This window comes from Eurosta solidaginis, chromosome 1 (assembly GCF_040869045.1).
Source record: "Eurosta solidaginis isolate ZX-2024a chromosome 1, ASM4086904v1, whole genome shotgun sequence".
Lineage (NCBI taxonomy): Eukaryota > Metazoa > Arthropoda > Insecta > Diptera > Tephritidae > Eurosta > Eurosta solidaginis.
In genome coordinates, this window is record NC_090319.1 from 320,165,909 (window position 1) to 320,181,549 (window position 15,641).

General features: G+C 37.4%; 1 protein-coding gene across 1 annotated transcript in view; it reads right to left on the reverse strand.

The window, feature by feature from the left end:
* The window catches only part of KaiR1D (Kainate-type ionotropic glutamate receptor subunit 1D), a 43,655-nt gene that overhangs the window by 15,393 nt on the left and 12,621 nt on the right, over positions 1-15,641 (reverse strand). The window contains exons 3-6 of the mRNA XM_067761774.1: positions 7,979-8,073; positions 7,732-7,821; positions 7,397-7,554; positions 74-749 (exon numbers count right to left, since the gene is read on the reverse strand). Coding sequence (XP_067617875.1) covers positions 74-749; positions 7,397-7,554; positions 7,732-7,821; positions 7,979-8,073 — 1,019 coding nt within the window. The remainder of the gene's footprint in view (positions 1-73; positions 750-7,396; positions 7,555-7,731; positions 7,822-7,978; positions 8,074-15,641) is intronic.

Genomic DNA, 15,641 nt, shown 5'->3' on the forward strand with positions numbered 1-15,641 from the left:
TGAGAAGAAATGCGAAATTAATAAATATCTCTAAGCACATAACAAAACTTTTTTTTTTTTTTTCAAAACTTACCAAAATAGTTGTGATCGTCAACGTTTTGTTCTTCAAGTTCGCTTCAATTTCGCGCTGTTTTTGGCTGTAGGTACGCGTAAAGTTGATACCTTCTGGCAGCGTTGAATTCCATGTGCCAATTTTGCGTATACCCGACGGCCCTAATTCTACAATATCCAACACGAAATCGGTGCGAAAGCCTTGATGATCAAATTTGATCACATTCGTCAATCCTTTCATTTCAACAATTTTCATGTAATTAATCAAACTAAAACCATGTTGCCACGTATTTTGTCCATCACAACTAATCGGGTGTATGTCGATTTGTTGTGATGTATCTAAGTCATGTAACGCTTTTGCGAATAAATGCACCGCATCGTACATGAGCGCCGTTTCGGCGCGTACCGTTGTCAAGTTGGCCGAACGCTGTACGCCTTTCTCTTCAACACTCCAATGACGTACCACATCCGTAACAACTTTTTCGTTAATTAGACGGAAAGCTGTAATATTTGTGCCACCATAACGAAATTCATCCAAGTTGATAGTGTGCAAGTCGAGTGATGTGATTAAATAGCTGTGATAGTCGCTCATCATACCAATTTGTTGTGCTTGTTTGAGTACTTCGTAGATTTTATCCGATGAACAATCGAGCACGATGTGCGCTTCGGCTGAGTTTTTGATTTGTTTGAGTAATGGTCTAACAAGAAAAAAATTAACGCATTTATTTGGCATTTGAATAAAAGAAGATACATTTTTGATTATATTGGAACCATATATGTAATACTTCTATAACGCTACCATTGTGAATGATAACTAAGTGTGATATCTTCTGTACAGAGTACTCGTCTACAAGAATTGATTTGCTATTCAGTAACAATGATAAAGTTAAAGCAGTGAATATAGGTGAACATCGCATTTCTGACCATGAGACAATCCACTTCGAAGTGCCAACAACAAAGCTTTGTAAAATGAGAAGGTATGCTACTGTTACATGTTGGAAATACTATAGCGCTGAAAATCTTTTAACTTCGCTACGAACATGCGATTTCAGTTTTATGTCAATTTCCGGAGTAGAAACTATGCAAGCACTGACTTATATAAAGAGGACCCAAATACAGATAAGAAATAAGTGGTACGACCGAGAATTAACAAACCTGCATAAAAGAAAAATATAATCTTATAAAACTGCTCGAAATACTGGATTTTGGGACGAATATAACGTCATTAAGAAAATATATAAAAGAACCATAATTTATAAAAAAAATAAATACATGGAAGATAGAGTAAATAATAACAATGGCGATATGAAACGTATGTGGAAGTGTCTAAAAGACCTCGTCGAGCTTAATGATGTTAAAAAACATATCACTAAAATTGTAATTAACGGTGAATGCCTGGAAAATGAATATGATGTAGCTAATGCCCTAAATAACTTTTTTATACAAAGTATTGTTGAAATTAATGATAGTATCGAAGAAATTGTAAATGGGGATGAAATAAGCGCAAATCATAGTAATCCATTTGAAACATTTAAATTTACTGACATTGTAGTGGACGATATTATTATTATCACAAAATCACTTAAAAACAAATATGGCGGCGACAAGCTTTTATCGGAGGGTGTCGTTAAAGATGCCATGACATATACTGCTAATTTCTACAAAGATATAATTAGCGAATACTTAAACAGCGGTATTGTACCTAGTTACTAGAAAATTTCAACAATAATACCTGTGGAAAAAGTAAAAAATATAATGAAACCTGAGGAACTACGTCCAATTAACACGTTACCTACAGATGAAAAAATTATGGAGACAGTGGTGAAGGATCAACTTGTGGCATACTTAGATAAGCACAATGTGATTATCCCAGAACAATTGGGATTCAGGAAGAGCCATTCTTGTGAAACAGCGCTGAATATGGTAATTGCAGATTGGAAAGAAGACATGGCGGACAAAAAATTTACGGTGTCTGTCTTCTTGGATTTAAAACGGGCTTTTGAAACTGTCGATAGATCTGAGCTATTGGACGTTATGTTTAAAATTGGTATAAGAGGAAAGGTGTTGGAATGGTTCCACAGTTATTTGGGTGACAGAAAACAGAGAACGATAATTGGAAAGGAGGTTTCATCAGTGGTGGATATTAACATTGGTTTACCACAAGGCTCGGTCTTGGCGCCAATATTGTTTACATTGTATATCAATGATATCAAAAGATGTTTAAAATATTGTAAAATACGTCTATTTGCGGATGATGCATTGCTTATCATAAGTGAAAAATATGCAAAATGTGCCATGCTGAAAGTACAAGAAGACCTGGACTCGCTATACAAATGGTTATGCCTTAGAAAACTGAAATTAAATGTCGAAAAAACTAAGTTCATGATATTTTGTAAAAACACTAATATCTTAGGTAACAATATTTTAAAAAATATTACGCTGAAGGTAAAAAATATGGAAATCCAAAGAGTAGACAACATTAAGTATTTAGGAGTTTTGATTGATGATAATCTAAATTTTGGAGAGCATGTAACTTATCTGGAAAGGAAAATTGCACAGAAAATAGGCTTCATGTATAGAACATGTAAACATATCAGTCAAAGTCATAAAATATTGGTATATCGTTGAATTATTGAATCACAATTTATTTATTGTCCTACTATTCTGCTTTTAAGTAATGATATATATATTAAGAAACTTCAAATACAGCAAAACAAGGCAATGCGATTTATTTTAAAATGTCCTCCAAGAACGCCAAAAATTGTAGTGCTCAATAGATTAAACTGGCTTAGTATTAAACAGTCAGTTAGTTATTTCACATTGAAATTTATACACCAACTTAGGTTAGGAATGTTACCGAATTACCTGAGTAGTAAAATACATTATAATCATGAAATCCACAATTATGGAACTAGAAATTGCAATAATATAGAACTGCCTAGAATAAGAACTGAGTTCGCCAAAAGGTCTCTTGAATATTTAGGGTATAAAATGTACAATGAGTTACCTTCTGATTTGAAAGACTGTGAAAATATTAGTAAGTTCAAAGAGAAATTGTTTTTATATTGTACGTCACTAAATGTGACATGAGTATTTATGTTAATCTCTTATTTTAACCTAAACTAGGTCTTAAAGACCGTAATAATAAATAAATAAAAATAAATAAATATACGTCAAAATTTCAAATTGATTGGATCACCTGATTTGTATTTGACTATCGCTGTCTCATTCTGTATCTCTTTCTATCACCCGCTGAAGATGGGCGCCGCCATATTGAACACCCTGTCAAAACGCTAAAAAGTAGCCATATTGAACATCCTGTCAGGCAGTTTAGAGAAAAGATATCACACTTAGTCATCATTCACAATGATCCCTACTACTGAACTGTCCAGCCTGTAAAACATTACAGTACAGATATACAACGAGAGAAGGAGACAAAATCTCAAGGCTGTCGTTTAATTTTTTGTAAAAAAGGGGCTTAAATATATGTATATTTCAACAAGCCGTATTGCTTCTTTAAATATTGTACTTTAGGCTATTTTGTTCTCCAAATGAAAAAGTAAGCTTTTGTTTTCCATTAGTATTATACATTTTTTATTGTTTTAAGAACTCCGCAGAATAGCATTACAGATTTGTGCTGAGTGTGCAGATATACGTATGTAAGCCTAGTATGTTTTTTGAAACGAAAAAGAGTATGTTAGAAAAAAATTTACAAAATTAATATTATTTCAACACCAATAGCAGCCAGCCGAGTACCTAGTCTTATCTTGTTTACTTCATCAAAAATTTACTTCATTAGAAAACTCAAAATAAGTAAAATTTTGAAAATGTTTATATATCGTTTCTTCAAGCTAATTCACCTTAAATTATTTTTAAGAACGTTCAAAGAAATGCTTGGTTGGATGCATGTAAATTTTTATACATGTATATTTGAATTTTTTTCATTTCAAAAATATGAATTCTTCGCCTAGTTTTTTTATTTACTATTTATGTAAATAATGTACTTTGCATGGCTACAGCCCATGTTCAAATAATAAATACATCAAGCCTTGTATTGTAGTTGTTGACATTTTCATTGTTTAATCGATTAAACTGAGATTTTATAACAATTAGTATGCAGAAGTTGGGTAAAGGGGATAGTGACCCGGTGAACCCCTTTAATCCTTTTTTTACACACGCTACTACAATTCACTAACACTAACAAAGTCTGCGCATGCGAAAAACATACATTTGCACAGTTTCAGCAAACAATGATTGACAGAAAATTTGCACATTAAGAAGATAGGAAGGTATTGATATAGAAATGTTATATATATGATTGGAACAGATCTCGCTGAAGAAGGCTCGGAGGCTTCGAAAGGCGTAGGAGGATAGAAAAAAATGTTAATATTATGCCTTATAGGCATCGGCTGAAAAGCTTCAAGCTCGAGTGAAGGCTAAACTTTTTAGTTGGCTGATGCTATAGAGAGTACCAGCTAGATATATTTTGCTTTTCAGAAATCATAATTACCTTAAAGTAATTAGAATTGAATAAATGCGATATCGTATGGCGGTGTCGAGCCTCGATGGTATTCATATATAACATCTCAAAGCCTCCATTGGCTGGCTATACGGACACAGAATTATTGTAGGAAACGAATTTGCTGATGCGATATACGGGACATTGTCCGAAATGGATCTAATTGTATGCGGCCGGGACGCGATGGGGTTATATCTAGGGAATAAATAGGGGAACACTGGTGGGGTAAATGAACTTGCAGCAGACTAACCAAGTTGACTGTGGGGTCTAACGGTTCTTATGTCGGTTGGTAGATATTTTCATGCGGTTAAGGTTTCCGCGCTGACTTTGAGGCTTACGATGCTTCCTTTTCTAAAAAAAAAAAAAATAGGCTGAACACGAGGGGAACGTGGATCATTCGCTTCCACTTAAGTTCATGTGTAAAAGCAAGTCATTTGTTAAATACTAATTAGGAAGTATTTGTTGCACGAATAGGTATTCCCAACGAACAAGAAGCCGTCTCCGAGTGCAAGTCTGGGAAGCTCACATGTAGAGCTTCTCAACCCAACCGTACCAAACCTACGTGCTCGCTTAACATACCGAAGTTTCTAGGGAAAACCAAGGTTTTTTCGACAGTGGTTTTGCTTTCCCTCCGAGTGTTTTTCTGCCACGAAAAGCATCTCAGGAAACAATTCTATCGGTTGATATCGACGTGTAGATCCCGCCAATGTGTAAGAAAACATTAAAAGTGGCACTCAAAAAATAGTACGAAAAGCTGGAAGCTGTTATTGTAATTCCAATCCCCATCCCATTTTCAAATTTTGCGCATATGTCGACTAAAGTGCAACCCCAAGCGAACTAACGCTGCCCGAAACAGCTCTACTTTTTTGAAAGTTTATTTGTTGACTCTATTAAGTCGGTGGTCCCCTCATACGCCTGCCTCGCGAATCTTAAAGTTTCAATGACTCTTTCTTATTTGATGGTATATTTGTAGATCTCGTTAAATGGTTCGGCTGTTTGTTTAACTTCAGCACATCTTTTGCCTTTCTATCTACTTTATTCTCTTGCCCCGCTAATTTCAGGTTTTTGTGGTCTTTTCCCACTCCCTTGCTGTTGGCTCGTTATTGTCCTTGGACTTACACTCCTGAGTCTCAGATAAATAATGCCCATTCCCCAGTAGATAATATTCTCCGGTGCCCGGGATATGCGAATCATCTTCCAATCCAGTGTGTCTACACTCAGCACAGTTCATCAACTTCACCACAGTCGTCACCCTGTCCGTGGCGTTCGGTATCGTGGGGATGAGCTCTCTCCCATACCTGCTACTGTTGTTGTTTTACCCGCATCGCGTAAAAAGATGGCAACGGGCAGTTCTCGCCGTCTCGCATCATCCTCATCATGTCATTGAGCATCTTCATCTACTAGCTTTCCAATGGCTCCACATTATTTTCTTTTTTTGGGTTTGGTGTATTTTCATATTACCCTTCTCTCTCTAATTTGCAGCTCCCGGTATGCAGAGTTAACGTACTACCTGAACTGTCACACTACTTGTTTGACTCGTGTCACCAGAATTAGGTCTTCTCCCATTACTTTTTCCGCTTCTTGAATTCAGGCCTCTTACTCTCTCTGGCCGCTGCCTCTTTTTTAATGGGGTGTTATCGATGCTGATGGTCCTTTGCCGGATATAAATCTGGTACGTTCCGGTAACAGGTACCATTAAGGTACAAGCCCGACAATCTCGGGAACGATTTAATATGGCCACATTGAACTCTCTAGGCCATCCCGCGCCCAAGTGGAGTCGTCAGAGAATCGTCTGCGGAGGTTGATAATTGGGTGTGAGAAGCTATAAATTGCACTGACAAGCTCTTGAAAAGGTTGCGTTATACAACTCCATAAATAATTTGGTTAGTTTAGTCCCCTCTTACGACAGGCATAGCTGCCGTGGGCATATTCTTAACAACTTAACCCGCAGGGGGTTTCACTCAAATATTACGTTCCGTTTTTCGATCGCTCTCCTATTCGGGCAAGGCAAACACATCATGTTTTGAATATCTTTGAGGCAATTCATCTTGATCGTACTATCACCCGACTGATGACATCTTCATCTACCAGTCTCCCTTCACGTCATGCTACCAAACACGGGTACCGATAACTTCTGGGTCGAAGCGTCTCGTCCATTTACATAACATGTCTGCGCCAGATTAACCTTTGAGCTTTTGTTGCTGAACTAAGTTCATTCTTGCCTAAGGGATTATCATTAACCTTCTCTCAATGTGTCCCGTTTGCAATACCCGAAGGGACATACACTTTCTGGAGAACTTCTCTCTCGAATATCCCTAAGGCCATCCCATGTTCTCTTTAAGCCGTCCATAACGAGCCGTACAGCAGGACGGGTATAGTGAAAAATTTATAGCGCCTGATTTGTGTTCATCGGGAGAAGACTCTAGTTTCCGATTGCTTTCTCAATTGGAAAAAATTTGATCTGCTGTCGGAACAATATCCATTTAGCGCAGCAGCGCATTTGTTTCAAAAAGGACACTGGTTTTTATTTTTATAGTTTATCTTTTTGTGCTTGTGGGAATACGAATATTTCGAAATCGAAAAATTACACTGAAGATGGCACAACGGCGGAATCGGTTTGTCATATACTAAAACTTCACAAGGGACGACAAAGAAACTTCCAATAAAAACACCTCAATATTTCTAAAAACGTTTTCCTTGAAATTTTAGTTTTGTTGATTCTAAGAAAATCCAAGGTTTGTTTGAAATGTGGGTTAGACTACTTCAGTTTCGACTAAGTACTTAGATAAACCAAAGTTGAAACGATGTCAAAATAAGATCTCTTACCTGTAATCCCCTGTATAGCTCAATTGTCGTACTATAATCGGATACGGCGTTCGTTCATGTGACTTAATTAATTCTTGTAATCGTACAATGCCATCGTTATTCTCGTAGATGATTGTAAAGGATTTCCAACGCCAAGATTTAACGATATCCACATAAGCCTAGGCATAAGCAAGCAGAAAAAATTTCAATCCGATTAATGTAAAAATAAAACTAAGTTAAGCACTTATTATGGTTTGTAAGTAGCTACGGATTGTCAAAAGTAGCTTTTCATCAACTAAATAATTGTCATCTAAGTATTTGTGGATATGTAAAAATGTGTGCGTATTTAGACCAACCTTAGCTAACGTATTTGGATGCGGATATAAGTTCACTAGACAACTTTCACGTCGCACGCGATAATCCCACCGATTTTCCAAGTGAGGTATCTATGGAATGCAAAAAAGGATATAAGCTAATAATAGTAAAAACAATAACAGTAAAGCTGTCGTATTTGCATGTGAGTGTAAGAGTGACTGTTGATCTATATATGTAAATGTATGTATGTATGCGCAATATTTACTATATTAGTTAATCCTTACAAACCTCCATATTGTCGCAGATACTCTGTACATGGCTGGCAGTGAGTGTGGATTGTGGCCCGAATATGGCCGCCACCCCAATGTTCAACAAGCCGCAAACTACAAAGAGTGATAAAGCACAAACAAACAAAAATGAAAGGATAAAGTAACTAAATAAGTAAATGCATACAGAGTTTGCAACAACAATCTAAAGTAGCTACAGGAAACCGAAATACTATTTTGCGCTAGATAACGCGGTTGAGCAAGGCCTCGCCACGAAGTGAAACTTAAACGACCGTTAGTGGATATTTGTCTCTTAGTAAAACACGTTAACAGTCTCTTCTAAGCAATAAATGACGAGAGTTAGAAAAACTAAGGGAGGCCAAGTAACTCTCGAGTTCTTCTTTCCGTTTCTGACGTGGTTTTCACTATGAAACGTTGACTTTCAAAAAGATGAAGTCCTTCACATTTCCGAGTTTATACCTGTTCACAGAGAAGTGACCGCCGAAGGGAATTTGCGCTGATTTCTTGTTTCCTTATACCCTGCAAGAAGGACTAGGTGATGCCTTGGGGGCATAATCTCAAGCAGGCGTAGAAAAACCCAACACAGATAGGCATCTTATCTAAAGCCTCATTTGGCAACGAATCGATTGCCTAGTTTAAGTTATAGTGGCTGACCCAAAGTAAAGCAAATGGACCCCGTTGATCAGCTGAAGTACTATTGTGAGCATTCAAATATGTAAAAAGTTGAACCGTCTAATGTAGCTCAAAATGTTTTAGCTCCTTTATGAGCACTCAGTGCATTCCTTGGACAAAGCGGAGTATTTGGAGAGGAAGTGCTTAGCCCATTCAGTTTCACATTCGCCCTCAGAGCTCCGACTGAAATCATTGGTTTTAGGTCCTATACGGTGTAATCCCGTAATTGAGTGCCATGTAAATATTCTGGTCAATGTGCTTAAGGAGAAGACGAAAAAGATTAATTAAGAACCTAGTTCGGTCCTCCTTTAGTCGAAGCCAAGGTTGTATGTACAACTCAAATGTGGGTTCCAGTTTTATACGGACCAAGCTTTTGTAGTGAAAGTACACATGAGCCACTAATTGAACTCAGCTAGCATAGAAATGTGACCTGCGTCTAATATAATTGCTATGAATTAGTTCGTTTAGCGATTGTCTGCAATCTATTGCTACCTTCGATTAAGGGTTTCAACCCATGAGTACCCAACACTACTTGACTCATAGTAAATTAAAACGGATAAGCATACCTAGCCAATGGATAACCTCCTTTATGGCCTACACTTAGGAGAGTAAACGATTTTTTGAGCAGACTCAACTGCCCAAATTGCATTAAGTTTGGAGCCCTTCGCGAAGCTGCGCACACGCATAATCTAGATGAAGAGGTCTGGGCAGTACTGCTTTGTTGTTGTTGTTGTTGTTGTTGTAGCGATAAGGATACTCGGAGTGTTATCGATATGGTCTTTGCTGGATGCAGATCCGGTACGTTCCGGTAACAAGCACCATTAAGGTACTAGCCCGACCATCTCGGGAATGATTTGGTATGACCACATGAAACTTTATTGCCCAAAACACCCTCCCAGCCCCTTGATCAATAAGGAATTTGGGGTCGCCAGATCCTCGACTTTTAATGGAACGGGATTCGCTACGGGTAGGTCGGGTTGACAATTTGGTTGGAGAAGCAATATATTGTGCTAGCAACCCCTTGAAAAGGGTGCGCTACACAACCCCTTGAATCAAATTGGTATTTTAGTCGCCTCTTGCGACAGGCATACCTGCCGCGGGTATATTCTAAGCCCCCTAACCCGCTGGGGTTCTGAACTGCCTCCAGTTTAGTTGTTATACAACTGGCTTGGAGCTTTACCATACACTTATATTGGAAGGGAGGTGTCCCTGTTTTAGGGAATGCAGTTAACCAGTGCCGTTTGGTATAAGGGAACAGTTGCGAGTGCAGAGTGAAGAAATCATTAAATATTTATATATTTATTTGAGCATCCGCTTCTTGTGGATGGCAGAAGACTTTGTTGTGAGTCGCTATTTGGAATTCATAGAGTGTGAAAGCCCAAAACACCAAAGTCCCGTCGATAAGGAAGGTCTATTTGTGGAAAATAGACACCGATAAATAATAAGCTGGAACACCTCGATCTGGTGATGATCAATGCTAGCGATTCGTCTATGGGCTTAAATGTTAATGATTGGTGGTGCAGGCGCTTTTCCACCACAAATCCAACATCCAAGCTCTTCTTTTCACTGTACTATTGTATAACAATAAGGTCCTACTAACCTCAGCCGTGACCCGTCCATCATATATCCTTTAGGGCAGTAATCTCAGCGTGTGTCGTCATGTGGGCATCAACCAACCAGTATACTCAGTTTTTTTGCGGCGGATGCCACGCTTTTCATCCAATATACGATGTGGGATGGCGCGATATTCCTTCGACGCATTTAAGGCCACGCTTTCTCTAAACTTTTTTCTAACGCAACCAAATGTATAACACTGGGGTTTTCAATGCTACGTCAGATTTTCAGGCCAAGTACATCCTGTAATTTGTTAACGGGACAATTTGAATAGTTTTTGTACTGCTTTTTTTGGTTTCAATACGTTGTGGCTGAAGAGTCGACCCTACAAACTTATGCATCTGAACCAAGCACTTCATCAGCTTCGTTGGCTTAATCTTACTTCATATATAATATTAAAATAATTATTAGTCATTCACATTTATGATGGCCCTTGCGTCTCTTGATAACCCTACCATACTATTTGTCTTTCTCCCATTTTGCTTTTTGTTGTATTTTGGGATTCACTTTTATTGCCAAAATGAGATTCGTAAATATGAATATATTTTCATATGGCTTTGTGAACTCAATTTCAGCGACAAACAAAATTTAGCTAGTCTCAGGCTGTCTCTACAATATGAGTCTGGTCATTGATACATCATATGGGCTCAAATAGTACACACTGATGGGACTCCTGGATACATATAGGATGTGCTTTGAATAATGTTCTTCCACAAGCTATCACTACCCCCCTAAGGTCGACCCGTGCCTAGCGGAGGTCATTCCTTATCTGCTATCTCAACAAAGGTTATAATAATTATAGAGTTAGGCGAAACACGGTCCGAGGACAATTATATTATAACCCATAACCCAGAAGCAAATGCTTTAACAATTCCTCCGCCTTATGGAAATAGCGAACCGTGAAGTTTTTACCGGAAAATTTCGCCCAAACTCTCTTTTAGGTGTATAAGTGGCCTTATCCACAATAAGCTATATATTCAGGCCTCGAGGATACTTTAGGAAAACCCAACTAAAAATTTGTGATATGGATGCAATTCTGGACAGGAAGCATCAGTGGAATGACAGTATAAACTATCGGTATATAGAAACAAGTAAGGAAGGCTAAGTTCGGGTTTAATCGAACATTACATACTCACTTAAAAACTATGGAGAAAAAATAAGGGAAAATCACCATGTAGGAAAATGAACCTAGGATAACCCTGGAATGTGTTTGTATGACATGTGTATCAAATGGAAGGTATTAGAGAGTATTTTAAAAAGGAGTGGACCTGGGTTCTATAAAGGAATAAAGTGTTTTAAAAGGGAGTGGTGGTAGTTGTATATGTGAAGGCGTTTTCCAGATATCGACCAAAATGTGGACCAGGGTGACCCAGAACATTATCTGTTGGATACCACTAATTTATTTATATATATAATACCACGAACAATATTCTTGCCAAGATTTCAAAGGCTTTTTATTTCGCCCTGCAGAACTTTTTCATTTCATTCTACTTAATATGGTAGGTGTCACCCCCATTTTACAAAGTTTTTTTCTAAAGTTATATTTACGTCAATAAACTAATCCACGTACCATGTTTCATCCCTTTTTTCGTATTTGGTATAGAATTATGGTATTTTTGTCGTTTTTCGGAATTTTCGATATCGAAAGAGTGGGCGTGGTCATAGTCGGATTTCGGCCATTTTATAGACCAATATAAAGTGAGTTCAGATATGTACGTGAACTGAGTTTAGTAAAGATATATCCATTTTTGCTCAAGTTATCGTGTTAACGGCCGAGTGGAAGGACAGACGGCCGACAGTGTATAAAAACTGGGCGTGGCTTCAACCGATTTCGCCCTTTTTCACAGAAATAAGTTATCGTCCCAGAATCTAAACCCCTACCAAATTTCACGAGGATTGGTAAATTTTTGTTCGACTTATGGCATTAAAAGTATCCTAGACAAATTAAATGAAAAAGAGCGGAGCCACGCCCATTTTCAAATTTTCTTTTATTTTTGCATTTTGTTGCACCATATCATTACTGGAGTTGAATGTTGACATAATTTACTTATATACTATAAAAATATTAAATTTTTTGTGAAAATTAGACTTAAAAAATTTTTTTTTTAAAAGTGGGCGTGGTCGTTCTCCGATTTTGCTAATTTTTATTAAGCATACATACGTTCCTGCAAATTTCATCATGATATCTTCAAAGACTGCCAAATTACAGCTTGGAAAACTTTTAAATTACCTTCTTTTAAAAGTGGGCGGTGCCACGCCCATTGTCCAAAATTTTACTAATTTTCTATTCTGCGTCATAAGTTCAACTCACCTACCTAGTTTCATCGCTTTATTCGTCTTTGGTAATGAATTATCGCACTTTTTCGGTTTTTCGAAATTTTCGATATCGAAAAAGTGGGCGTGGTTATAGTCCGATATTGTTCGTTTTAAACAGCGATCTGAGATGAGTGCTCAGGAACCTACATACCGAATTTCATCAAGATACCTCAAAATTTACTCCAGTTATCGTGCTAACGGACGGACGGACGGACGGACATGGCTCAATCAAATTTTTTTTCGATCCTGGTGATTTTGGTATATGGAAGTCTATATCTATCTCGATTCCTTTACACCTGTACAACCAACCGTTGTCCAGGAAGGAGTGGAGGCAAGAGAAGAGCAGGATATGAAGAAAAATGGATGGAGACGAGAGAAAGTAGGAGAAGAAGAAAGTAGGAGTAGAAGGGAGAAAAATCGAGAAAGTGATTGGGGGAAGATACTGAAGAGAGACAGAGATCAAACTGGGGAAGAGGAGGGAACAAAATTTTTTGCAGAGGCTACAATATAATAAATGTCTCTGATTACTGGCAGATTAGATACATCGTCAAGGGGTTGGTAAACGCAATACAAAGCTTTGTAGCTTCAGAACTTCCGCAACCCAATTGTCAACCTCACCTAGGCGAGTGGAATCCTGTTACAAATATGAATGAATCATACACATATTTAGCACGCGAGGCCAAGATCCTCATGGAAATAGGGGATGGGGTCGGGATGGCTTAGAAGATTAAATGTGGTCAACTTAATCGTTCCCGCGATGGTCGGGCTAGTATCATAATGGTGCTTTGTTGCCGGTACGTACCGGAGCTATATCCGGCAAAAGACGATCAACAGTCGATAACAATCTCTAAAACTTTCGGGATAATGAAATAAGTCGTTGGGAGTGAAGGAGAGGGTTCTAGTGGGATTGGGAGCGAGATTGGAAATGGGTTTGAAAGAAGGAGGGAGATAAATGAAATAAGAGGTGGAAAAGAATAAGAAGAAAAAATCGAAGATAATATAGAAAAGAATAGGGCAGAGGGTGAAAAGGGGAGGCGAGACTCAAATTTTTAATGTAGATAAACCAATTTTTGGGCAAAAGCAAGTCTGCCCGATACTTTAGTTTGTATTTATAATAATAATTCCAAGTCTGCATTTACTTCAAAACGTCCTACAACAATTCTGGAAAAGATAATTAGGCTAGGAGAGGTAAGACATGTATCCAGAATATTCCTAAGTGCGTAAACATCCATGTCTCTGTTACACTTTTTGTCTTCACGAACAGTACAAAAAAGGCAAATATGTGCTCGTCAGGTGTTTTCACGCTACCATAAAATAAGTACAAATATAAATTTTCCTATTGAGGTTCAAACTTGGGCACTATTTAAATAGAGGACACGTTGTTATGTTGGGAGTCGGCTCTGTCGCTAACCGTAGCTACAGCTATATTAAGAAGAACAAGAGTACAAAGCATTTCTTATGTCAATGTCGGATGCTAAGTGAAAGACTATTGACAAAATCTACTGTTTCTTGATGGAAGGTTTCTTAACCTTTTTAGCATTTCTAACATCAGTATACTGTTAGTAAATAAGCGCAACAACAGTAAAGGGCCCATTACTGATACTTAGCATAGACTTGACTTGACTTTAGAACTGTCACTTACAGTTCTGTTAAATGAACATTGCATGTTACTGATTACTCAAAACTTAGCAACACTTAACTTGACTTAGAAGTGTTGAATTTTGATTTTCTATGTATGTTCTAAGTGACGTTTATATTTTGAGATGCCATTTGTTTGTTTCCCTTTCATTTTGACATTTTGTCATACAAATTGACATTTATTGATTATGATACCAGATTGTATGCGCTAAGTGGAGTATAATCGTGGCTAAGTTGCCAAGTTTACGCCAAGTCAAGTCAAGTCTATGCTAAGTATCAGTAATGGGCCCTTAAGCCATTTACACATACATACATAGAAGGCGACGAAGAATATTTTACACACATAACCAGCAGCTTGAAGCAAAGAGATTATTTCATATACACATATGTGGTCATCAGCTAAGAGCGGTAGTTGTTACTCACACACACATGCATATAGCTAGAAGAAAAGCATAAACAACAGATATACCTGCTAAATAACCAAGTATGGGATACAACTGTTCCAGAAGGCATGTTCATGAAAAGTATAGACCTTAGGATAAATAGCTGAACGAGGCTAACTGAGAGTATAAAAGCAGCGCGGTGCCAGTTTCAGTTTATTTAAACACGCTATCAGTGAAGTACGGGATAATTGAAATTTTGAAGTACTACTCCCAAAGCAGTCTAAATAAAAACGTTTTGTTATACTGAATATTTGAGTTATTTATTCGACAGTTAGAGATTCGAACATTAACATAAGCTGCATAATAATCAAAAATTCCCAAACTTCGTTACAATATCTTTTAACCTGTTTTTGCGATATTGGCTACAACTGCTTTCTTGTTTTCTTTCATCGCTTAAGTAATTTTTATTCGATGAGTGAATGAATTTTTTTATTTCCGCAAACCCACCTTTGCAGACATTAGTTTTGAACTACTCCGTTGCTAGTCACTTGATATTGCTTATTGCTTGGTTGATAACAGATCCTATACACATACATATTTAGGAATGCTTGTATCACCATCGTTGCTTGAATACATCTTTGCTTATATTTTAGCTGGATTACAAACTATTGTGATGTTATCCATATTTTCAATTATTCGCGAACTGTTGCTGACGGAAGCTATTCGAATGTGTGTTTATTTAAAACTGTTTATTATAAGAGCTTTGTCGTAATTAACCCAACTGATATAATGACAGTAGTGTAACGAAATTTGGGAAATTTGAATTCTTCTGCTAACGTTCGAATCGCTAAACTGTTGAATAAATCACTCCAATATTCAATATTGTAAACTGGTCTTTATTTAGATTACTTTGGGTGTAGTGATTCAATATCACGTACTTTACAACAGCGTGTTTAAAGCAAAACTGAATACTGACTCCTCAGCTTGTGCTGCTTTTATACCAGGGCTATTCAAAACTGAAAGTGCACCTGTATTAGTGAG